Below are 26,506 nucleotides of genomic sequence, written 5' to 3' on the forward strand. Positions count from 1 at the left end.
GGGATTAAAATGAGATGCTGCACAAACCGACCAGACAGCAAGGTTACATCCATCACCTGCTTTTCAGTCTACCCAAAACTACTTTTTAAAAATCTATACAGGATCTAGAGATAAGCTACACAGCTCTTAATTAAGTTTATGGCACAATAATGATGATTCATATTTTAAAATAAATGTTAAAGTGTTGAGAATACTAAGTCCTGACAAATTTTTGATTATAATACTGTGTAATTATGTTTTTTTTATATATATTATTATTAGCCTCTATATTTTTATTTTTATTACTATATATTCTGTATTGCATTTTTATTTTAATGACATTAAAAACAATTGTTGAACAATACACTCTTGACAAAATAAAATGTCATATTGGTTAATAATATCAGCATAAATATGCTGGGCATACTGTAAATGATGATGATAATTTCCATGTAATGCTTACATACTGATATTACATTAATAAAGCACTTTAATTATACATTAGCAGACAGTCGACTGTAACAAATAGACAAACCCAGCACAAAACATACCCTGCTGACACCTCAAGGCACTTGTGAACATGAACATATATATATTCACTCACCGCGCAGGCCATGCTCCAAGGACATTTGACGTTGAGTCGGAAAAAGGCAGGAAAAACGGAATGATATCCAGTGATTTATCCTCAAATCATGCCCATCATGGAGAACACAAAAATGAAAGTCACATCATTTGACCTTTACGCTATTCCAAACGCAGATGATGCGCAACGGTGCAGAATAGAAATCAAATGAAGGGAGCAGGAGGCAGCAGACGGTGGTGACCACTTCATCTTATGCGGAAGAAAATCTGAATGATGCAGATGAGATTGTACCATGTCCGCATTAATTAATCTGTTAAATACGGCGTATTGTGCTGTCGGGAACGTAAAGGAGGGTCGTTTTGGTCACATCGTTGCTGTTATTTTTGGCGCTGATTGATAGAGTGATGGGTGAAGGAGAGATGTGGGTCTACATGCTGATGATGCCCGTTTGACGCGCATCTCGCGGTGATGGCAGCAGCAGCAGCAGCATCCGAGCGCTGGAGGACGGGAGGTGGGGGAGGGGCGGATGAATAACCCTTGCGCTCCAAGCCTCTCGCTTCCCTCCCTCCCTCTCTCTCTCCGCAATCCTTTCCTTTTCCCGGTAAAGACTAATTCTACTATGGCGAAGGCTTGGTTTTAAATATTCATAACCCAGGCTTTTGCCTCAGGAAAGTAACCAAGCAAGGTAACAACGCAACGTCAGCATGAATAATCAATATTCATAAGCAGAACATTCGGCATTGGGTGCTTGTCACGGTACGTTGGCATGATGTACTTAATATTCATGAAGCAGACATTCGGCATTCGAGGATTACCACGCTGCGTCAGCATGAACTTATTAATATACATGAGTCCATTTTGCATGTTAACACAAAAGAATCATGATACGTGACAAAAAAAAAAGATAAGAAATTATTAAAAATGGCTACTTTTATATTTTGTTAAAAAAAAGAAAAACACTAGATTTAGACAAAAATCTGGCGTAGCCAACATTAATTACTTAAAGCAGAACTAAGTAGCCTAACTTTTTTACATTTACATTTAGTCATTTAGCAGACGCTTTTATCCAAAGCGACTTACAAATGAGAATAGTAGAATCAATCAAATCAATGAGTTATGTCAGTAAAGTGCTATAACTGTGACTTCACACAGCACTTACATACTGTTGTTCTCATGTTGATTTGATTGATTCTACTATTCTCATTTGTAAGTCGCTTTGGATAAAAGCATTTTTACCTTCATAAATAGTTTTCTAAGTTCTTACGATGACTTGTAGTGGTGTGTTTGAGGCGTGCACTAACCCCCTCTGGCACGTCTACTCCAGAATACAGCACTTGCAAGTTGAGCTGCGCCGACCCGACACAATCTCGCCTCATGTTCACATTCACGCGAGAGTGATAAAATGCTTTACGGTAACTCAAAAACAATGTATATATTATGACTTTATAAGAGAATTTCGAAAATTACCCACCTCCATCGAGATTTCTTCGCTCTTGGAGTATTTACGACAGTGTGATTAACTGACATGATCCATGATATCATGATATTTTTAGTGATATTTGTGAATTGTCTTTCTAAATGTTTCGTTAGCATGTTGCTAATGTACTGTTAAATGTGGTTAAAGTTACCATAGTTTCTTACTGTATTCACGGAGACAAGAGCCGTCGCTATTTTCATTTTTAAACACTTGCAGTCTGTATAATTCATAAACACAACTTCATTCTTTATAAATCTCTCCAACAGTGTGTACTGTTAACTTTAGCCACGGATCACAGCCTCAAATTCATTCAGAATCAAATGTAATTAGGGCTGCACGATATATCGCATGTGATTGTCATGCGTATTTTGTCAGTAAAGCCGGTTCCCTGATTACCGCTAAATCGCCATCACCTGCTTTCAAATGGAGCGGCATTTAATAGACAGAACCGTAGATCACTGACAAGCCACGCAATATCGCGTTCATTATCGAAGGCAATTCATCTGCAATATGAACGCGATATTGCCATTTGAAAGCAGGTGATGGCGATTTAGCGGTAATCAGGGAACCGGCTTTACTGACGAAATGCGCGTGACAATCACATGCGATATATCGCCCAGCCCTAAATGTAATACATCCAAATAAATACTATACTCACATGATCCGATGTATGCATGCAGCATGCATGACGAATATCTTGTAAAGATTCATTTTGAGGGTTATATTAGCTGTGTGAACTGTTTTTATGCTGTTCAAGGCAAGCGCGAGCTCCGGGGCATGGGAGCAAGAGATTTAAAGGGGCCGCAACCTATATATCGGTGCATAGTTAATGATGCCCCAAAATAGGCCGTTAAAAAAATAATATTAATTAAAAAATGAAATCTAATTAATTAAAAAAAATCTATGGGGTATTTTGAGCTGAAACTTCACAGACACATTCAGGGGACACCTTAGACTTATATTACATCTTTTAAAAAGAAGTTCTAGGGCACCTTTAACCAAAAAAAGTTATGGACAGCAGCTTTAAAAATGACTGAGTGATCAAATTTAGTACTCTCATTGAAATATGATATTTTGTAATTATCATTTAATCTGACTAAATTTTTTGTTATAAATCAACATCTCAGGAATGGGGTTTCTAATCAAAACATGACTTTCTGTTACAAAACAGGGCATTGATTTCATACATGTACTCAGTAGAGGACACCACAACTTAAATCATGTTTAAAAGGCATTTTTGAAGACATTAAAGGGAAAGAAATTACTTATACATATTCCTATGAAATATTAGATATTGTTATGAAAATGTTGCCAAACATTACTCCCATTATTACACTTCTTTTTTCATTACATGTTGTTCCAAGAACACATTAATATGCAAATTTGATACAGTGTATAGATACATTCCATTGAATGGGAAAACTCATGTATGGCAATTTTATCCACTTTAAAGTAAAATGGTATATCAGTTCATTCTGTTCTATCTTTCAGTTGAGAATCATCTTTAAACAAAGTTTGGTTAAAAAAAACCCTAGAAATCTAAAAACTGAAATGAAATTGATGAAATTTTTCCCCTATACATGTAATTTCATGTCATTTTATTTGTCCTGGTGTCCACTTGAGGACATATCATTATATATGAATAAAGTACAAAATTCCATTTGTTTCTTATGCTCTAAACAATGTAATGACATGAAAAAATACTAAATAAAAAAAAATAAAAAAAATTCCCCCCAGGTTTAGGAGGATAATAACAACAAAAAGAAACAAAAATAAAAGCATAGATAGAAGATATAACTTGCTGAATTTGCTCTTTATTTCATTCACCTGTCTCTCTCTCTCTCGGCTGAGAATATGAGCATTAATTATAAAGCGAGTGATCATGCAGTCTGCTGCCTGTAGCTCCATTAATAAAACATCCCGACAAAGGATTTGAGAAAGAGAGAGCCTTGATTCAATTAATATTAATTTCAGTTCAAAGTACTTTATTTGTAGACTATGATTGTTCTGCATACAATATTGTCAAAATGCCAACACAACACAGAATACACACACACAATTCAATTTCTTAATTTTTGCTATTTTCATAACTTTCGTAATTCATTCTTCTGTACGCCATTTTGTCTTTTTAATTTTGTTTTAATTTCATACTTATATTTTATTTTATTTGCTACCATTACTAGTTTATTTGCACTTACATTGCGTAATTTTTGTCAGCACACTAAACTGAATTTATGAGTGGGAAAGAGGGGTTAAAACACTAAGAATATATGACCTCTGTGTCTTTATATTGACCTCTTCAAATTATTTTAAGTAAGCCAAATTATTAAATAAATGAAAGGACCAATGACCTGTTGACACATACTCTAGTGTGGACTGTGTTCATGTTCTGTAATGTTCTTTTTTTATTATTTTTATTTTTTTATTTTTTATTAAGAACATTATATAGACAAAGAACGAAGCAGTCACAATGTAGGACAAATGACAAAACATAAAATAAAATAAAATAAAATGTACAAGACTGGGGTATATAATAGTCACAGAAGATCACCTTAAAGGAAAAGATTAAAAAACTTACAAATTTCGATTGTTTTTAAAGCCTTCTTGTTACAAGAGTTAAGGATAGTCCCAAAGTAATGCTGCAATTCAGCAAGCAAAACATAAAAAAGTGGTTTCTGACGTGAAAATCTACATTTATGTATATAAAATTTTGTTAATAAAATAAGAAGATTTAGTAAGTATAACTCTTTTTTTTTTTCAATTAACAATTCCAAACACATTTTCCCAAAGTAAGGAGAAATCCTTATCAATGTGCTCAAAAACAAAAAGGGAAAAGTCTTTCCACAATATTTTAGAGTAATGGCAAAGCCAGAACAAATGCACAATGGTCTCTGGGTGCTGTTTGCAAAAAGAACAATTTGTGTCTGTTCTGTAATGTTCTCCTGCATCCCACGTGAAATTTGTGACGTGTCAACCCCTCTAGTGGAGAAGAATGGCATTTCATCCAGCAGCAACCATATCCTTGTGGATGGGCAAGATATCTATGTGATTTCTGAAGCCAAGCTTGATGAAAGTGATGAATCTTGTAATGTATAAGCACTTCATTTATTCTTGGATGACCAAAGAAGGCAACGCCCCACCCACATGGTGTGTGTCACCTGCATGCGACTAGAGAGAATTATGCGTAAATAAAGTTGGAAAGTGTTCTTATATCCACATCTACTGGCATCTTTATAGACGGCTATACAAACATGCACGGACAAGTCTTTTACAAAGCAATGAGCTGTTATCTAGTATAAGGACTGTAGGCTATAGCTATTTTATTAGTGCCTTCTTACTCTACTGAGGTGAAAATTACCCATACCAAATACTGAAATTCTGAAAAATAGGAATTTTATTAAATCCAGTAGGACATTGTTTTAAGAAGGTTCTTGTTTAACTGGCTCTAAATTATGATAGATTTTCATGATTGCACTTCTTTTGGATTATTTGACAAGTAAGAAGTGGAACAATGTGCATTTTGCCAACACTTGTGTTTTGGTTCCATGCTCCATACTTTTTCTCAAAGGCCTGTTTTAATGAGTTAGATTCAAATAAAGGTTTTAACAAGGGTGGAATGTGCTGTACCCTATGTAATCCCCTGACATAATCTGTTTGTGGGCCTGCCCCTCTCTCTTTCTTTCTTCCACTAAACACATGCTTCAGATCAAGCCCCCTTTTGAGGCTAGGCTAAATAAACGCACAGAGGAAGAACAATTCTGGACCAAAGTTCAACCTCATGCTGTTGCCAGTCCGGTATTTATGCTAGTCACCACTTTTAAAACAAGATATATTCAATGAAAACATAAGTGAAGGACCTTGCTCACTCTTGGCAACACACTCTCACACGACTGCCTGCCAGATCCGGAATAAAACCTGCACTGTTGGGACATTCTTCCACATTGGAAAACTTATCTTCAGGACATCGCCAAGGACAAGGTACAATGCCTCATTCTACATGTTTGTGTGTTTTAAAATGTTTCATTTTGCAGTAGTAGTTCAGTTAATGTAAATATCATTGTAAAAGGAAATGGAGACTATTGCACAATGTCATTCAGAACAATGTACACAGTATTTTTTTATACAATACCTTACAGAGTTATATACATATTTGTGAAAATCAATAAATTGCTTCCACTGTGCAGCTTATTTAACAGTACACAGGTTTTGATGCTCAAGTCATTGGTATGCAAAAGCTTAATCTTGGATGAAAAGCCTTTACATAACTATTTAGCATACATGTGAGGGAAATGTGCCTGTGTTTAGATAGTTACGTGATCTATGTTCTCTAGTCTAGCACTATCTAGTAGTTTCTCACATGCAAACAGTGAACTCATAAAACTGTACATGTGTTCAACTGAGATCTTGAAGCAGATCATTAACTGACTGAAGCAGTTCATTAACTGACTGTCATCATTAACATTATTCTGAACCTGTATGACGTTTCTTCTACTGAACACAAAAAGTATATATATTTTGAAAGTCCAAGGGGTCTCAAAAATATATTGCAACCCTTTGACTTTTATTTTATGTATCAAAAACATGAGGGTGAGTAAATGATTGAACTTTTGGTGAATTATCCCTTTAAAACACAAATACAAAGTTCATAAAGTCTACAAAGTTCAGTTACTGTAAATTAGCATTAGTTTCTCATTTACAAGCTTAAGCATTTTTTTTTCTTTTGCATTGGTGATATTTTGATATACAATTGCAAAAAGTCAAGAATTGCAATGTTTCCCATTCAAAATTATTGACTAATCAAACATACATTTTCAGACAATGCTGCTGAATCCCCAGACCTTTGTCCTTGTTGTCTTCCTTTGGAGTCTCCCACTATTTTCCCTGGCTGGGAAGATCCTAGTGTACCCTGTGGATGGAAGCCACTGGCTTAACATGGACATTCTGCTACGGGAGCTTCATCAGCGAGGTCACAAACTGACAGTGGTCCGTTCTGCCAACAGTTGGTACATCCCAGAGAACACCACACACTACACGCCCATCACCATCCATGTTGATCACCTCAGCAGCCTGGAGGACCCCAAGTACATGGCATCCTTTCTTAAGAGAAACATTGACATTCAAAGAGGGGAAGGATCAGTTTTGTCATTCATTGCCCTACAGAAAGAAACCATTACTCTTTTAGAAGAGTCTCACAATTCTTCTGCTGAGATGGTGAAGATCATCCTAGAAGACAAAAAGCTTATAAGAACACTCAAAGAGTCCAAGTATGATCTGATGCTAACCGATCCTGGTTTTGCAGGAGGGGTCATATTGGGTGCATACTTAGGTCTACCAATGGTGTTCAACGTACGATGGATAACAAATGGAGAGGGGCACTTTGCAATTGCACCCTCGCCGCTTTCTTACATCCCAACTATCGGATCCAGAGTAACAGACAAAATGAGCTTTGTGAATAAAATGAAAAATCTCTTGCATTTTGGAATCGGCCAATACATAGACCACATGCTCACAAGGCCCCTCTATCAAGGAGTTATCAGCAAATACATAAACCCCAACTCCAATGTCTACACTCTGATCCAAGGAGCGGATTTGTGGCTCATGCGAGTTGATTTTGTATTCGAGTTCCCTCGTCCTACTATGCCTAATGTGGTCTACATTGGAGGCTTCCAGTGCAAACCCGCCAAACCTCTATCAGATGATTTGGAGAAGTTTGTCGAGAGTTCTGGAGAGCATGGGGTGGTGATCATGTCTTTGGGTACTCTGCTTGGAAGTCTGGTTCCTGACATATCTGAGGTCATCGCCTCGGCCTTCGCTCGCTTGCCGCAAAAGGTCATTTGGAGGCACATAGGGGAAAAGCCATCTACGTTGGGGAAAAACACACTTATTGTGGAATGGTTGCCTCAAAATGACCTTCTAGGCCATCCTAAAACTAAAGCTTTTGTCACCCATGGAGGAACGAATGGAATCTACGAGGCTATTTACCATGGCGTGCCGATGCTTGGACTCCCGCTCATCTTCGACCAATTCGACAACATGATACGCCTGGAAGCCAGAGGGGTGGCTCAAGTTCTTGACGTCGCAACCCTGGATGTAGATACCTTAACGCAAGCCCTGAGGGACATACTGGATGAAAATCAACCGTACCAGAAGAACATGCGCAGATTGTCAAGTCTACATCGTGACACACCACTTAAGCCAATGGACAGCGCTATCTTTTGGCTGGAGTTTGTCATGAGGCATAAGGGTGCGGCGCATTTGCGCACAGAGTCCTACAAGCTTCCTTGGTATTCCTACCACTGCGTGGATGTGTTAATGTTGATAGTGAGTTTGTTTACGGCAGTCTGTCTGATCTTGGTCTTGATGAGCAAGGCATTGCTTAAAGTTTTTGTCAGGAAAAGAAAGGCCAAAAAAGAGTAGACATCTTTGGTAATTTTTTTGGCTATAGGGTGATATCATTAATGCTGCTGTATGTAATTTCTGCACCACTTCCAATGGGTTAAGATTTGGTTAGTTTGAATGGCCTTGTAGTTGTTAGGTGCTCAACCATCTGGATGAAAAAAAAAACATCTTTCTCCATTAATAATTTTGCAAGCAATGTTTAAATTGTAAATATATATAATTTAACCAATGCCAAGTTCACAAATAATTGGATAGAGTAAAAGAGCAGGCGTATTTGGCGTGCTGACTGAGGGGAATGCTCTGAGCTTGGAATTTGGTCCAAAATAAGAGTACCAGGGATAGGAACCAGGGTGCTGGAGCAATGTAGAAAAATGTCAAAGAACGTATGAGAGTCTACTACGTATATATATGCCTCCTCTCATGCTGACTGGATAGATAATTTGAACGTGTTCCTTCTAAACTTTGTTAAAGGGTTAGTTCACCCAAAAATGAAATTTCTGTCATTAATTACTCACCCTCATGTCGTTCCACACCCGTAAGACTTTCGTTCATCTTCAGAGCACAAATTAAGATATTTTTCATAAAATCCGATAGCTCCTTGAGGCCTCCATTGCCAGCAAGACTATTAACATTTTCAATGCCCAGAAAGATACTAAAGATGTGGTGACTACAGTGGTTCACCTTAATGTTATGAAGCGACGAGAAAACTTTTTGTGCGCCAAAAAAAAAAAAAAAAAACCTAAATAATGACTTTATTCAAAAATATCTAGTGATGGACGAATTTCAAAACACTGCTTCATGAAGCTTCGAAGTGCCAAAGTCATGTGATTTCAGTAAACGAGGCTTTGTTACATCATAAGTGTTTAGAAATTTCAATGGTTCACCACTGGGGGGCGTGACTTTGGCAGTTTGATAAACGCTCCGAACCACTGATTCAACAAAATATTCGTAAAGCTTCAAAGCTTCATGAAGCAGTGTTTTGAAATCGTTGAAATTGTTGAATAAAGTCGTTATTTTGGGGGTTTTTTGGCACACAAAAAGTATTCTCATCACTTCATAACATTAAGGTTGAACCACTGTAGTCACATGAACTGGTTTAAATACGTCTTTAGTATCTTTCTGGGCATTGAAAAGTGTTAATTGTCTCGCTGGCAATGCAGGCCTCACTGAGCCATCGGATTTAATCAAAAATATCTTAATTTGTGTTCCGGAGATGAACGGAGGTCTTACGGGTGTGGAACGACATGAAGGTGAGTAATTAATGACAGAATTTTCATTTTCGGGTGAAATAACCCTTTAATAAAACATTTGTTGGAAGGCTCTTAAAAGGTGTGAAATGGACATTCTTCATTTCTGCTGCCTTTCACAGCTAAGTTTAGTCACTAGAGATAAGCTTGAGACTGTGACCATCCATATGGTGTAATCAGCATTTTCCAGAGTGGTCATTCACATAACATGTAGATTCAGATGATTGGCTCAAAACCTGGCAGCACAACTAAGCGTAAGCAATGGAGCCATGGAGATGAATACGAATGCTAACTTTCTTACTTGAAATTTCAATAATAAAATTACACACATCAGCTTTTAAGGTTTATACGAATATATTTGGTCAATGTGTTGCTAACAGTATATTTTAATGTTTTTAAAAAAGGAACTGCAATGGATTGTGTTTTTCAATTTGTTTTATTGATTTGTACAGACATTGAATGAACCAGCTGTCTATTTTGCACGTAAATATTTCACTTAACACAACCACCGGCATGGTCAACAAAAAATAAAATTATTCAAAAAAACAGAGTCATAATGTGACAGATGGCCGATGACGCCAATGCTCCTACATTTTGGAATGGTGTATTACTATATATGGTTACAATAGGTGAAATACTTTAGAGTAAAAAATAAAGTGCTCCGTCTTCATCTGTTCTACTGTGTCACTTTGAGAATACTCATCTCACCTCTCCAAAAAGTAGCAATCCCATTTCTTTCTCTATGAAAAACAAAGTGTAAAAAAGGTTAGAAATGTCTAGATATTTCAAATCTACAGACCACAGCTCAATTGTCACTGTGTGATATTTAAGGGGGATCAATGTCATATACATGCAAGATATAAAGACAAACACTTGAACACAATCAATAGAACATGTAACCTATATAATAGATACCAGTCTGTAACTTTGTTTAGTTCCATTAGGAAAACATTACAAAATGCTTTTCTTCCTTCTGTAATAATAATAATAGCAGTAATTGTTCCACAGCTAACTTTTCTAAACATCTGTTCCACTCACCCCACGTCACCAATTTTCTTTCAACATTTCAACAGTTTCATTATATCTTAAATGGATGAGGAGAGAATGAAAAAGAGGGAGTTTAAAGAGAGAATGAATGTCTGGGAACGGCTTTGGTATTTTAAAAGTATAGCAAAAACATCTCAAGTCAGTCAAATTACACATCCTCCTGCGATTGCATGTTGCTCAGGCATTTGTTTCACTTCAGTCATGTAAAAAAAAAAAAAAAAAAAAAAAAAAAAAAAAACACAGGTTGTGCTTCAGGTTGGCACATTTTGTGTTATCTTTCAAGACTTGTTGAACAGAGGTTACAGTAGATTATTTCAACACAGAAACCCTGGCAGAGGCCGTTCCTCAGGACACAGTTGGTTGAATTCAAATGAGTGGAAATTATGAATATATTGTGAGAATCCAATGAGATCGTGTTTTAAACTAGCAATAACAGTCCAAACTTTTTTTTTTTTTTTTTTGATTGAACAAAAGAAGCCAATTTGTACCTTTTGAAAATACAAAGCCTTAATCAAATACTGCTGTCTCATGCATGCCAACTTCACAAAGGCATATCTCCGTATTAAACTTGTGCAAAAAACTCTCTGCTCAGAAATCCAACCAATAACAAACAATGAAGATTAATTTGAATGCTACGTTTTGGTCCAAACATGGATATTAATAGGCAAAGAAATCCCAAATGTCTTAATCCTTTTGGACAATTCTGGACAAAAAGCATCTATTAAGTTGCGAATTCAAACAAGAGCGAACATTTGCCAGCGTTACTGGGTTTTTCCATAAACAAAAGAAAATTACAGGGACATGCATCAAAACACAAGCTGCAACAAAGCATATCATAAACCATTCTGAAAACCAATTCTCCATGCTCCAGAATCTTCAGATGTTGGACTACACCCCCTTGTGAATTTTCTAAAACAAACCCAATTGTGCAATAACTTCAATGATAAAACAGAAATGGAGAATGTGTTCTTTTTTAAGTAGTCACAGTTCCAAAGTGAAGTGCAATGCTGCAGTGTGCTATGAAGATTTTGTATGATGTTATATAAAAACTCTGGAGATTCTGCTTTGTGATTTTGCAATGAAAAGACTAAAAATGCAAGTTCACATCCAGAAGAACTTGAACATGGATGGTTAGACAACATTGACAGTGGAATTGTTTCATGATGAGTTGAAGCAATGTGATGATTTAAAGGCAAATCAGTCAAACCTTATGCAACCTGTCCTTTTTGTTCAACTTTGAGGCGAACATTTCATTTAACCAGGAGAATTCCTCTAAGAGCAAATGGTTGTGCAACAACTCAATGAAAATATAGCAAAAAAAAAAACCTAATTCACACAAGCCTAAAAACAAAAGCATTAGTGTCAATTATGCAGGAATAAAGACAAAAGAAACTAAATGCCTTCTTTGTCATATACTTCTCTCTTTCATCTTTTATTTCCACAACTTGAGATACTCAAAATAAAATAGAAATAACGCAACTTTCCAGAACACGCTTAACACCTCTTTTCATCCACATTTGCTAAAGATGCAAATCCCGGCCTCTAGTAGGGTATCTTTCTTTGAAGAGTCACTTCCTCTGTTTACATTCCTCACTCTTCTCCCACCCCCCATGTATACCTTCTCATTAGTGTCCAATCTCTGCTCATCAGGGTCTCTCTGAAATCCCTCCACTTACCGAGTCAATCCCACCACTAGGACAAGGGACCCTCCCTGCTTCCCGTGCCCGCACCGGCACCTCCTGCCACCAGGTTCCTCAGCAACTTCCTCCGGCCAGCCTGGTAGTCTTCCTCATCCACGTTCACCAGGAGCTTAATGGCCTCGTGACCCACTGCCTGCTTCAGAGAGTCCGTGATGAAAACGCCCTTCAGGGCTTCTAATAGCGAGCCATTGATGTAGTCCCGCCAAAAGGCGTCCAGGTAGGTCAGCTCTGAAAACTTGATGTCACATATGATGGAACCCAGGTCACGGGACTTAAGGATGGTGTTGGCCTGGTTGAAACGCTCAAATTGCCTCTCCAGCGCCTCTTGCTTGTTAGAGAAGACATTGCCTTGTAGAGCAGACTCGTGCTGACAGTACTCCGCACGCACCCTCAGTCTTATGTCTGCAAGTCAAGGAAGGAGGTTAAAAAGATGGCTTTTATATCTACTAACAAAAGTCACTCAGATTTCAGGAATTTTGCTTGTCTGTGCTCAAATTGCACATCCATGGAGAATATCATACATACCCAAAAATGGCAATGGCTGGCTTCAAAGCAACTTTCAAAAGGTTGCCAAGAGGTGAGATTTCGCATGAGATTTAATAAAGACACCTATTCAAAATTTGATTCGTCACTTTGGCTACGTTCACACTGCAAGCCTTAGAGCTCAAATCCAATTATTTTATATAGCTGTTCACATTGTTGTTTAAAATGTGGCCAATATCAGATTCCAGTGTGAACATGCACATGCAAAAGAACGATAAAAAGACGTCAAACAGCACGCTGTTATACGGAAGTAAACACAGAGGACATTAAAGTAAGCAATTACACATTTATTTATTGTGTGATCTACTGCGGAAACCAGCCAATTTATGTGCAGGCAATATAAAAATCAAAGACGAGGAGGCGAAAAAAAGAGCAGAGTTTTAAACAATTATAATGTTTTGCTTGTATATAGAACTGTCACTGTAATACTTATGAGTTCTGACACATCATTATCCATCACTAAATACATTTCGCAACTGTCTTGATAACTTTAGGTATGTAAAATCTTTGAAGCGACTCCCATGAGTGCAGAATTGTGACGAATGTCGATCTAGAGTGACGTAAAAGGCGCATGAATTCTGATTTGACAGTTTAGATCAAGGTCACATTGCAAAACATCAGACCTGTATTGGATTTAGGACCACGTCAAAACAGAATCGAAAAGATCAGATTCCATGGTTTGTGCTGTTCACACTGTCATGACAAAAACAGATCACATGAGCAAAAAAAATCTGATGTGCACCACATTTACCTGAACAGTGTCATTAACAGAGTTTGGGGGGAGTGTCGCCAAGTGGCCAGATCAGAACGTGTCTTATTGCTTGAGCGTGTAGATATAACGTTTTTTTTTTTTCGGTAATGGGTAAAATGGTGTACTTATGATTTTAGTAAAATCTTATTCCACGGAGTCAAACTTTCTCGTTCTTGATCATAAACAATGCCACTGTCATCACAACCAGCATGCATCTTTTTTTTTACTAGAGCAGATTTGTTGTCTTACCACAGGTCTGTTTTTCTCTGCAGTCTGCTGTTGTGTGAGATCTTTTCCTTTTCCTGCTGGGTGGAGGTGGGGTGGGTTTAGCACGTGGTGGGCATACCTGGGGTCCTGATGGAGGACAGCAGATCAATGGCTGGGGTCCTGAGAAACAAAACACGATCAAAATCACTACCACAATATCATGATTAGGTTTAAAAGGTCCCGTCCTTCGTGATCCCATGTTTTAAACTTTAGTTAGTGTGTAATGTTGTTGTTAGAGTATAAATAAAATCTGTAAAATTTTAAAGCTCAAAGTTCAATGCCAAGCGAGATATTTTATTTAACAGAAGTCACCTACATCGAACAGCCAGTTTGGATTACATCCCTCTACTTCCTTCTTTAATGACGTCACTAAAACCGTTTTTTGACTAAGCTCCGCCCACAGGAATACACAAAAAAGGGGGCGTGGTCTTGTTGTGCTCCCACAGAGAAGAGCAAGAGTTGCGTTTGTAGATTGTGTTTGTCGCCATGTCGTTGAAACGCTGTTATTTTCATCCCGCAGTCCAATCACCTTTGTTTGGCCTTCCCAGGGACGCTGTACTTAGAGATCAATGGTTAAAATTTATGTTTAACTCGGTTCCCAAAAATTATAATTGTGGTATCCTTACTGCAATAGTTAATGTTGGACTGCAGTGCACATAATGGCCACAAGAGGGGACTATGTTTATGTATATGGCTGTTTTCCGTATGAGGTACTCTTCTGAGTGAGTGCTAACGTTGTACATTTTCTGTCGCTGCTTGTGGAGATTAAAGAGTTCAGTCTCTCAGGAATTATCGTCTTTTGTGTTCATTCGGCACAACACCAAAATAATCCACATGTAAAACTATGTGCAGCACACGTTATGGTAAGAGGCGTGACCTTTCCGGGCAAGGAGCGCTAAGCTGCTGTCGAATCACAACACAGGAACCGCTGGCACAATCAGAACTCGTTACGTATTTCTGAAGGAGGGACTTCATAGTGGAAACAGCGGTATACAGATAAGTAAATTATGTGAAAAATACTGTGGTTTTTTTTACACGCGAAACATGAACACATGTTATATTGCACACTATAAACACAATCAAAGCTTCAAAAAAAACACGAAAAACGGGACCTTTAAGAGAAAGAAATAAGGTGAAGATTTGGATGATTTCCAGTTCAGAATCAGAAAAAAAATTAGTGTTAAAAGCGATGTCAAGGCTGGAATACACTACACAGCTTTCACCCCAATTTGCAGTCTGGACAAGCTGCCGAAAGTCAAGAGCAAATCTGTAGATTTTGGGCAGTCGGAGTTGACAGATTTCACAGAAAATCATAGTGTATGATGGGCATAGATTTTCTAGCTTCAGACCGATTCCATCCAGTCTGAGTATATGTTTAATATTTTAAGCTGGTTTTAGAACAAATATTGTTTTCATGCATCTTATAAACTGAATACCCCCTTTATTTTAAAACCCTGCCCACTTGAAAGCCTAAGCTTTCTGCTTCCCAAATATGTGCTGGACTGTACAAATGCAAAAATATCAAAAAGTCTTCAACCCTGCTCCTGGGGACCCACTGCACAAAATGACTGACAGGCAAAAAGCACCTCAAAAGTTCTGACTGGCTAATACAGTACAGTATAACTTCATTCAATGCCATGTCAGCATCTGAGGCTATTTTCAAGGCAAAAACTCAATTACCTGAATGGCTAATCAAATAATTAGACCATGGTCTGTAGGGCTGGGCGATATATTGCATGCGATTGTCACGCGCATTTCGTCAGTAAAGCCGGTTCCCTGATTACCGCTAAATCGCCATCACCTGCTTTCAAATGGAGCGGCATTTAATAGACAGAGCCGTAGATCACTGACAAGCCACGCAATATTGCGTTCATATCGCAGATGATTCGCCTAAGATAATGAACGCGATATTGCAATCACATGCGATATATCCCCCAGCCCTAATGGTCTGCAGTTTTTGCAGTTGCAGCTCAAGAATAATGTTTCAGTAAAAAACAACAACAACAACAAAAATAGTAATGAACAGAAATTTTGGCATCCAAAAATATTTGGCCAAAAATTTGTACTTGGTTTTGGTCAAACAACTACCGAAGACAAGCGTTAGCTTAATGCTTATCTCAGTACTCACTGGTAGCACCTCCGCTATCGTTCGCCAGCATTTATCTTTTTTGGTAGTCCATTGAGAAAACATCATAAAGGCAGGAATATTGTTGCCATAGTTCCATGAATCTTTCCTCCACTGCATAATTCCACCTAGCAGCACCAATACCATCGTCTCTCTTTCATTTTGCCATGTTTGAAAGATGTATACGGAAGAGCTTCTATGCTCCAATTGGTCAATGTCACAGATATGAAGGATGGAGGACCAGAAAAACATTAAACATGCTAGTCTTTCTGTCCGGACATAGTGAAGTGTCACAGACGCAGTGTCGGGTGTCCTCCACTATGACACACTATACGAGATAAAATTATCGATTCTTGCATTCCGACACCCATTGGCACTTACGAATAACCACGACACCCAACATCAAGTGGACCGTGCCAAAATCAGGTTGAATCATAGTCTGAACTCAGCATAAGTTGTTGTATTTCATACAAACAATGTGGAAAAGCTCCAACAGTTAAACGCCAGTTGTGTGGATACTAAGGCATTATTGATTTGTTTTTTGTATTTTTTTTTTTTTTAATCGATTTTCAGTTGGATTAACAGATATTTTAATTTCAGATATTTTATTTGCTCTTTTCAGTTGATGCATGAACAAAACTTCACTAAACATTATTTATAACACGCTTAGCATTTAATAATTGCAATAAGCTTTGTGTTTTGTTACTTTTGATATGAAAATGCCTGAGCTTTCAAATTCTGGGAATTTTATAACAAAATTCTAACAAAAAATGTCATTTTGGCACTCTTTGACACCCTTTAATCTCTTCTTCTTTACTGATAGTTACAGCATAAAAATGCTGAACAAACGGGTGTAAAATACAGATGAATAAAGGTGAATGAACATCAGAAGGTATATTGAAAGACACAGTACAACTTACTGAAATATATCATATCATCACTCAACCAGTCTTTCAACCATGGAAAAAAATGTTACGTAACAGTACATTTACCTCAGTTTTTATTTGAGTATTGATTATTACATAAATTTTATTTCTGTTTTTTACATGAATGAATACCTTAATTTCGGTTTCTGTGTATCGGAAAAAAATTATTTCAGTGCATCAATACCAAAAATGCTTATATCACCATCAAGAAGTCTAAAGCACAACCAAAAGAGGACACACCTGTTCTTCTGTGAGGAGTTCCTTGCTGGGCCTCTCCTGTTCCTCTGGGAGAAACATAACGCACTGACGTCTCCTCCAGATATTTATCCACTGGATCTGGGCACACTGGGAAATAATAAGCAACATTTTACATATTCACCTTGCCAAAAAAAGATTGCAGAGTAATGAAACGGTGGCTTTACTGCACAGAAAAATCAACTGTCATAAGCGGTGGATGAACAAGTGACCAAAATGAGAGCGAAAGTGACAAGAACTCAAACCTGTCTGTCTCTTGCGCAGCGTGACGTACGGCAGCAGGTCATGGCGGGTGATGATGCGGAGCAGCTGAAGAACATGCCGGAAGTTTGTCTCATCACATCGCCCCTGGCGCTCCAGCGCTAGCAGGAAATCCCGGCCGCTTCGTATCCCTCCTCTCTCGTACTCGTCAATAACGTCCACAAAAAGGAAGGATAGCACACGCACATCACGGTGCGTCAGCTGTGCGCCCACAATATCAAACATGCGGTGAAGGGAGTAAAGCCCATACGCGTCGTCCACAGCCTCCTCCGGCCACGGCTCCACCCGGCCAGACGCAGGTCTCCGAGACGAAGAGGAATTACTGCAGGACGCCGGAGCCAGTCGGCTTAGAGAGAGCGCAAGAGAGTTACCGTGAGCTGTTGCGGATGAGGATGCCGCAACCCAGCCCCTCCGAGAAGAGGAGAGCCCGGAGCGGGAATACGAGTCTATAGGGGAACGAGAGATGTGTTGCCTGCCCTGACTAGATGAAGAGTTCTGTGGCAAGAGGAGGGCAGGGTTGGCATTCCCATGCTGCTGTGAGGTCATCACTCTTCGCTAGGCGGATGACGGGTGAGGGGGATGGCGGAAGGCCCTGTCAGCAGTGTGAAGCAGCTCGAACTCTGTCAACACGCTCGGCCCGCAACTCTCACCTCCAACTTCACTCTAGAAGAATTCATGTTAAAGCATTAGGTGACTGAATACACTGCAGCAGTATAGATTCATATGACATATCAAATAATAGATTCAGAAAGATGATAGACTAGGACCAACTATCACATGACCTGGGTGAATTTTACACTTAGGTAAACAGATCTATTGCTCAACTGTGTTTCTAGACTTAAATGTCAGAGCTGCCATTGCTCAATTATGCAGCAAATCAAAATCATACAGATCATATGTTTGCACATCACATCTACATATAAAATCCTACAGATTATATATTCTGATATAATATCTACATATAGATTATGTATTCCAATATTATATTCTACATAAATTATACAGATTTTATACTATGATATAACAACTATACAAAAAAAGTATACAGATTATATATTCTGATCTACATTTAAAAACATATAGATATATACTTTGATATATCTACATACAAGGTTATACAGATTTTATACTCGGATATCACATCTACATATAAAATAATACAGCACATATACTCTGATATCACATCTAAATATAAAATAATAGACATTTTATATTCTTATATCAAATCTACATTTAAAATCATACATAATATATACTTTGATATGACATCTACATAAAGTGCTTCAATTTAAGAACCTATTTGAGTACAACTACTGTAGCAAACTTCTATTTTAAGCCTGTTTGTTCAGTTTTGATCTAATAAACCCAATAAATAACAACAGAAAAAATATTTAAGCAGAAGGACAGTTTAGTTACTGACCTGCTTAGCTTACAAATTAACATCTAACAGGTTTTAAAAGGATGGATATAAAAATTGCAGGATGCATTATACATTTCACTTCCATATAAAGGCTTTTATGCGAGTTTTAAGACAAGAAACTCTATTAAAAAGATTTATGAATAAGAAGTTAGACATCAAAAATCTCCTGAAATCTATCTGGACAGCTGTATGTTGTTAGCCTGTTTCTTAGCACACACAGGAGGGGCTGTAGAACACAATGATATGTTAAGATTATATACATTTTCTAGTTAATATTTCATTGCGATCCCCTGTATTATTTCTATATTCCTAAAGGTACTTAAACGTTATTTGCTATTGATATAAACTTCGCTTAGCAACTGACTGCTGGCTTGCTAACGTCAACAGCGTGTAGCAACACTGAATGTACACAACTGTCTTACCTGTTTAATTTCATGAATCACTTTGCAGACACGGTGACTATGGACGTGGACTGCGGTCTGGTCCTCATACATGTACAATAATCGTGTGTGGGGATAATTTAAACGGTTTGGTGAAGCTTGGTAATGAGCCCATTTTTTGTTCCTCTACTAAAATGTAGGTACATCCGGGACATGAGCAAGCGTGGGGCAACATCCGGGGAATGTAGGAAACGCTTGTCTTTATCAAACAGACAATAAACTCTCGTGATGTGTAGATTTGTTTTTTAAATTGCTGTTACGAATAAATCTACAAGAAAAAAAAGACACTCAGAATAGGTCTTTGTATGGAATATAAATATATATTTTTATTCATGAAAAACACAACACTGCATAGCCCCTTTACATTATGAAAGATCACCATGGTAACCACATTTTCATCCACAATACAGTTAGCTTACTAGCTATTGTTACTACTGTAACATCTTAATAAATAAAAATAAGTTTATCTTCAAACCTGCAAGAAGCTGATGTAATCTTGGCATTTTTTTAATCAATTCTGGCTGATAAGAAGTTAGTGAAATCAAAATAGATTTTTTTTCCCCATAGAAAATTCACTTTTAACTTAAAGTGTATTCTAGAAAAATAGGCCAAAGTCACATGCAGCTGACTAGTAAGTAGAAAATAAATGTTCATGGCTATGGCGTAATTTAAAACCTTTACCTAGCTAACAATTTTTGATTCCCAGAGCATTCTGGGAAGCTTATGGTTATAAATATATAAGAAAAGCCATCAGATAACATTCTGAATAGGTTCTCTTTAGGTTGTTAGAAAAGACCAGAGGTGTAAAGTATTTGAGTAAATCTAATTAGTTACTCTACTCAAGTCTCTTTTTGGTGTCTTTGTAGCTTTACTGAGTATCAAAGATATTAGCAACTTTTACTCTCTACTTGACTACATTTTTGAATAAGCAAATGTACTCTTCAATACATTTGTTATGAGTAATGCAATTACACATTACATTTTGCATGACACCTAACTTTTTCTGCAGCTGTTTACTCAAGCGATATCGTCATCTAAGGGCATTGAAGGTACTATATCTTGTGCGTTTTGAATTTACTCGCCCAAGATGAATGTGAGTGCATCAGCAGGCTGTTGCTGAATCGCAGGTGTTTGATTTATGAGATGAGGGCGTGACTGCAGCCGGCGATGTGGAGAAACCAGCACCTCCAGTGCAAATAGACTTTGACTAGTTCATTTTACTTAACATTATTTTATTTATCCGCTATATTGAAGAGACCTTTTTGAAGGATGTCTTATAGCCTTTTTGTGCACTTGAGCTTAACTGAGACTTTCAAGAGGCTGTTGTCGACCTTGATTTATTCCAATTTTGAGGTGTTCAGTTTTATTTTGACTTTATATAAGAAACGTGATTTCTCATCTAACAAATCAACTGTTCCTCATTTTCACTGGCATGTGTCTTGGGTGTTGAGGACTAGTGCATCTTTGAGCCTACATTTAGGTTGAGTAAAATACTTAAAGGGATAGTTCAACCAAAAATGAAAATTCTGTCATTAATTAATCTCCTTCATGTCGTTCCAAACCCGTAAGACCTTTGTTCATCTTCTGAACACAAATTAAGATATTTTTGATAAAGTCTGATGGCTGAGTTAGGCCTCTATAGACAGCTATAACACTCCCTATTTCAATGCCCATAAAGCATATTTAAAACAGTTCATGTGACTACAGTGATTCAACCTTAATATTATAAAGCAACAAGAATACTTTTGTGCGCCAAAAATAACTAAATAACGACTTTATTCCACAATATCTAGTGATGGGCGATTTCAAAACACTACTTCATGAAGCTTCGAAGCTTTATGAATCATTTGCTTCGAATCAGTGGTTCAGAGTGCCAAAATCACGTGATTTCAGTAAATGAGGCTTCGTTCCGTCATAATTGTTTTGAAATGTCAATAGTTCACGTGACTCTGGCAGTTTGATATGCACTCCGAACCACTGAATCCATTCGTAAAGCTTCAAAGCTTTATGAAGCAATGTTTTGAAATCGCCCATCACTAGATATTGTGGAATAAAGTCACTATTTTGTTATTTTTGGCACACAAAGTATTCCCATCGCTTTATAATATTAAGGTTGAACCACTGTAGTCACATGAACTGTTTTAAATATGTCTTTAGTAGCTTTATGGGCACTGAAAAAGGGAGTGTTATTGCTGTCTATAGAGGCCTCACTGAGCCATCGGATTTTATCAAAAATATCTTAATTTGTGTTCTGAAGATGAATGAAGGTCTTACGGGTGTGGAACGACATGGGGGTGAGTAAATAATGACAGAATTTTCATTTTTGGTTGAACTAACACTTTTAGTACTGTTAAAAACAGATACTCTAAGACTCAAATCGTATTGGAATTGGTGACTTGGCCCTTAGATATTTCCCAGACTTTCTGTTGTAACTGGCAATGTGTCAGCAGCACAAGAAAGAAATCTGCACTTGTCAAGCGATGCATGGGGTCTAACATAACTGTGGTGTAAGCTATGGCAAACATTAGTAATGGTATGCACCATATTAGTTAGAAATAGAAGATAGTCAGAAATATGGGAAAACCCTTTAAAAAAAACACTTCTTAGCTCATACAAGATGGTCTTTTAGCTTAACCAAGTCAGTCTCCCGGACTGACCACCTAAAAAGTGGCCCAAACCATTTTAATACCAGCCTGACCAGTCTAGGAGACCAAATAAGACCATTAAAGAGTGAAGAACCCTTTCCCGTGATATTAAACAGAAATCTTTAAAAACTGGTTTAATTCCAAGAGTATGGGGAAAATATCCTTGAAATATGAAACATCCTTGAAGTATGAAACACAATATATTATTCTCATGATAATCTGTAGATTGGCATTCAGGAGTCAGTATCCAACGATGGCACAAGGCTGCTAAATTGTTCTGTGGCATCCACACATTCCTTGTTTTTGGGCTTCCCTGGGATCTATTAAAACAAAGGAACCAATAACTAAAATGTACATGACACAAACATAATGATATACTGTTAAACTACCTGATTCATCAACTCACCTGATTGCACATCGCTTTTCCAGAGCGGACAAATGTGGCAAAGTGCTCACAGTTAAATGTGAGGACTTTGTAAGTAAACTCCTTGTCAAGTAAAGCATTTCGTCGTTTTCTGATTTCATCCTCAGGTGAAGGCTGGAGATCGTGTCGGCCATTGCTCACTAAAACACGAGCTCCTTTAGGTACGTTAACCTCAGACAGAAGCTGACGCCGTATCTTAGTTTCTCCAAGCAAAAGATCACCACAAACAGGGAAGACAGTCTGCAGAAAACCCCGAAACGTACTCATCACCTGAGTTTCATCTGATATGGAAAAAGCAAGTTCGGTATGAGACAAAACGTTGTGTAATTACATAACGGTGATCAAGAATAGAAGAAATCAGGAATAGCCTACAGCACAAGTGATCCAAGTAAAACAGTTATAGGCAGGGGTTAAATTGGGATTTGTTATGTGGGGGGGCTCTGTGGTTTCAGGCTTTCGAGGGGTGCATGTGTATGCAAAGACTACAAAATCGTATAATTTGACAAACTGTAAAATATAACAAGTTGAGAGAGCCCTCTGCTATGAAAATTAAAATGCTGATCAAAATCATTCTATAGATGCTTGTAGTGTGCAGAGCTACATCTGATGACAATAAAATAAAACGTGCCTTCTCCTTTGTGTCAGTATCAAATATAAGAGTGATGCTACCATTAAAGGACAGAATATAAATACGAAATACAGTGCTCGACATTAAGCCTGGTTTTGTGCTTGTCCTTTGGACAACTAAATCATTTACTTGTCAGAGTAAAAAAGTAGCTTGACTGGAAAAAAATAAAAATATTATTCAAATCTTTTATCTTTTATTTCATATTCTTACATTTGCTAAATTAAAATAGTAAGACATTATAGGGCTGTTACCAAATTAAATAATTTACACTGAAAAAGTACAACTGCGTTCAATAATGTTATGAGATTCTTTAAATATTTTTGAATAAACAAATAAGAAATGCTGGTGGGAAATTTATACTTTTAAACATGAAATTAAACCGCCAGTAGATGGCGGCAAGTGACCGTCTTAATGAGTGAGCCACTGAGTCATTTATTCAAACGATTCACTCTGAATCAAGAATGAAGCAGTTGTTTATGAATGGGCGATTGAATCTTCACTCAACCGATTCGTTCAAAACGCTGAATCATTCAAAACGGCTGAGCGCAGCTGCGAAATGCGCTGCTTCTGCTTTGTTTGGAACTATTTTCGCTGCTACAATAGAACAAAAAAAAAAAAAAACAGGCATATTGCATCTAAAACGTAAGTGATTGATATTAACTACTTGTTTATTGAACTGTTGTATGAAATTAGTGTCAATTTCAATCGAGGTGATATTCAGGAATTCAGCACTTTCGGTCGTGTGATGCTTAACTTTATCATATGTCGTAAATAGCAAGCTAAACTCCATTGAATTTTTATTGCAACATGATAACGGAGTTTGTGTGAACAGAGCTCATTTGTTTTGAATTCTCCTCAAGAGGTTACGTGATCCTCAACAGCGCAATATCACCGCCAGTACATCCACTATCAGTCGCCACTTAAGCTAGATTAATCATTCTCGCGTTTTGGTTGTTATTGACATTTTATTCAAGCTACTTATCTGGTCAGGCAAGTAAAATTCTCTTTCACTTCAAAAAATTCACTTGTCCCGCAGTCCCGGACAAGCGTATGTCGAGCACTCGTAAGCCTATGTGCCAATGTCATTTATTACTCACCTCATGCCGTATTTTAGTATATTATTATATTTTAGTTGAAATCCGATGGCTCAGTGAGGCCTGCATAGCCAGCAATGACATTTCCTCACTCAAGATCCATTAATGTAGTAAAAACATATTTAAATCAGTTCATGTGAGTAGACAGTGGTTCAATATTAATATTATAAAGCGACGAGAATATTTTTGGTGCTCCAAAAAACCAAAATAACGACTTATAAAGTGATGGCCGATTTCAAAACACTGCTTCATGAAGCATCAGAGCATTATGAATCAGTGTCGAATCATGATTCGGATCGCGTGTCAAACCGCCAAACTGCTGAAATCACGTGACTTGGGCACTCCGAACCGCTGATTCAACAAAAAATATTCATAACGCTCCGAAGTTTCATGAAGCAGTGTTTTGAAATCGGACATCACTAAATAGGTCGTTATTTTGTTTTTCTGGCAAACAAAAAATATTCTTGTCGCTTTATAATATTGATATTGAACCACTGTACTCACATGAACTGATTTAAATATGTTTTATGGATTTTGAGAGAGGAAGTGTCATTGCTGGCTATCCAGGCCTCACGGAGCCATCGGATTTCAACAAAAATATCTTAATTTGCGTTCCGAAGATTAACGAAGGTCTTACGAGTGTGGAACGGCACGAGTAATAAATGACATTATATTCATTTTTGGGTGAACCAACTCTTTAATAAGCTACTAAATATACTGTATATGTATTGTGTTTAAATTCATTGCCTGAATTAGGCTTTATGCATCACAGTCATATCAGGTGACATTTGAATTGAACATGTAGTTTACTATACAACAGTGTAGGAGTTTTATATATACCTTTCTTATGTAGGATTCTTAAAAAAAGTTTTACTCCAGTGAAAATCCGGGTAGGTTTATTTTTGAACCTCAATTTCAGACACACACCTAAAATGTATGGCTACAAAAAAACCTTCTTGTGTGGTAACTTGTCACAATGGAATCTGCCTATTCTTGCCCTTCATCCGTGACTTATTCACGATACAGCACACCCTCTCACACCTTATTGCTTACGTATAGTATAGTTTAGTAGGCTATAGTATGATTGTATTGTTATTTTTTATAGAATTATGCTTACCTGCAACCCCAAAGTGAATGACGTATCCATCTCCGTCGTACACGCCCCAGTGTGAGTAGCCAATGGGGTACGAGAACTCGATCAAATCTCCGAATTGCGCGCTGGATATAACTTGCTCAACCTGTGCATGACAGTTTTTTATCTGAGATTCCTCCCGCACACGGCTGTTACAGGTTTCAGAACAAGTTTGACAACATATGACGGCTGCATTCTTTGAGGACTTGAATTATAGCCATTCTATAGTGTCATACTATTAAAGTAAAATCATTACTAATTCTACAAAAGATCCTCGTTACGAAACATGATTGGACTTTTAACATTAAATGCAATGCGTATGAGAATAAAGTAGCCTCAGCTGATTCTAAATAATACATATTAAAATTTAAACAATTCTAATAGGCTAGTTAGAATTGGCAGTCTTTAACATGTTCATGAAATCCAACTACTTAATTAAGGTGACATAAAATAATACATATTAGTTTATAGGCTTGTTTTGAAATATTAATTCTTATCATCCACGCATTGAGTTCATTCAGTAAATATTTGTTAACGTACCTGTTCTTTGTAGTCCATTTCTCGTGTTGTTTAGTCGTTACGAGCAGAAACTATATAAGCAAAAGGATTTAAATGACTCTGCCAAGCCTTGTGGGCGTGGCAGACAACCAGCAGAAGGACTTGTTTGTTTGTGAAGACTTTCTCCTTGCAGTGTAATTTAGCTACTCCACCTTAAAATCTTCTGCCACATCTGCTGGGACTGGGTTATTAATTCCACTGAATTCACTTAGGTGATCATTTCTTCACATTAAAGTTAGAAGAAAATAAGCGTGTCACCTTTAAGATAGGCTGTCTTGTGATGGCATGATAAACATTCACAACACAATCCACTTTATTACAGTATTACCATGATGAATGAGTGACAATAGGCGTCCAGAATGACAAGCTGTGAATTTATCTAATTATTTAAAGATCCAATCCATGGAAACTAAGCAAATGAAGCTGTTAATAGACATCTCAGAGAGGAATCATCAATGCTGTATGTCAACTAAATCGAACAAAAAGTCGTTTTTGTGGAGTACATATTCATTAATGTCAGCAGGGAATTACACATATCAATAGTTTTGAATGCACTGTTTTAATTTCGTTTACCAATGGTTCTTTAAATGGAGTCCATGTTTCTT

The 26,506-nt window shown here is 37.4% G+C and overlaps 3 protein-coding genes across 4 annotated transcripts; 1 reads left to right on the forward strand and 2 right to left on the reverse strand.

Moving 5' to 3' along the window:
- The first annotated feature begins 5,840 nt into the window (after positions 1–5,840).
- On the forward strand, positions 5,841–8,933 carry ugt5e1 (UDP glucuronosyltransferase 5 family, polypeptide E1). Its single transcript, XM_067394546.1, is given in 4 exon segments — positions 5,841–5,870; positions 5,872–5,988; positions 5,991–6,017; positions 6,855–8,933. Coding segments are annotated over 4 exon segments (1,776 nt in total). The 3' UTR covers positions 8,457–8,933.
- Positions 8,934–9,659: 726 nt separating this feature from the next.
- On the reverse strand, positions 9,660–19,578 carry dedd (death effector domain containing). Of its 2 annotated transcripts, XM_067394548.1 has the most exons (6): positions 19,403–19,578; positions 17,545–18,223; positions 17,285–17,389; positions 13,976–14,113; positions 12,409–12,834; positions 9,660–10,425 (listed from the first exon to the last, which is right to left on the reverse strand). In XM_067394548.1, exons 2-5 carry the CDS (start codon positions 18,104–18,106, stop codon positions 12,425–12,427), a joined length of 1,215 nt encoding a protein of 404 aa, XP_067250649.1. In that variant the 5' UTR covers positions 18,107–18,223; positions 19,403–19,578; the 3' UTR covers positions 9,660–10,425; positions 12,409–12,424. The 2 variants fall into 2 exon arrangements, with proteins under 2 accessions (XP_067250649.1, XP_067250648.1); XM_067394547.1 differs by having other exon boundaries at positions 9,660–12,834.
- A 2,713-nt stretch (positions 19,579–22,291) lies between these two features.
- LOC137026280 (phospholipase A and acyltransferase 2-like) lies at positions 22,292–25,901 on the reverse strand. Its single transcript, XM_067393565.1, has 4 exons — positions 25,884–25,901; positions 25,329–25,449; positions 22,472–22,770; positions 22,292–22,385 (listed from the first exon to the last, which is right to left on the reverse strand). Exons 1-4 carry the CDS (start codon positions 25,899–25,901, stop codon positions 22,299–22,301), a joined length of 525 nt encoding a protein of 174 aa, XP_067249666.1. The 3' UTR covers positions 22,292–22,298.
- Positions 25,902–26,506: the final 605 nt, after the last annotated feature.

This window comes from Chanodichthys erythropterus, chromosome 9 (genome assembly GCF_024489055.1).
Source record: "Chanodichthys erythropterus isolate Z2021 chromosome 9, ASM2448905v1, whole genome shotgun sequence".
Classification (NCBI taxonomy): domain Eukaryota; kingdom Metazoa; phylum Chordata; class Actinopteri; order Cypriniformes; family Xenocyprididae; genus Chanodichthys; species Chanodichthys erythropterus.

Coding starts and splice junctions, on each gene's coding strand:
- dedd (XM_067394548.1), bottom strand. CDS start 18,106: ATGACCTCACAGCAGCATGGGAATGCCAACCCTGCCCTCCTCTTGCCA. Junction 17,390..17,544: donor GCTGCGCAAGAGACAGACAG/GTTTGAGTTCTT, acceptor ATTATTTCCCAG/TGTGCCCAGATCCAGTGGAT. Junction 12,835..13,975: donor CAGAGAAAAACAGACCTGTG/GTAAGACAACAA, acceptor CTTGACTTGCAG/ACATAAGACTGAGGGTGCGT.
- LOC137026280 (XM_067393565.1), bottom strand. Junction 22,771..25,328: donor CATTCACTTTGGGGTTGCAG/GTAAGCATAATT, acceptor TTTCCATATCAG/ATGAAACTCAGGTGATGAGT. Junction 22,386..22,471: donor GAAAAGCGATGTGCAATCAG/GTGAGTTGATGA, acceptor TTGTTTTAATAG/ATCCCAGGGAAGCCCAAAAA.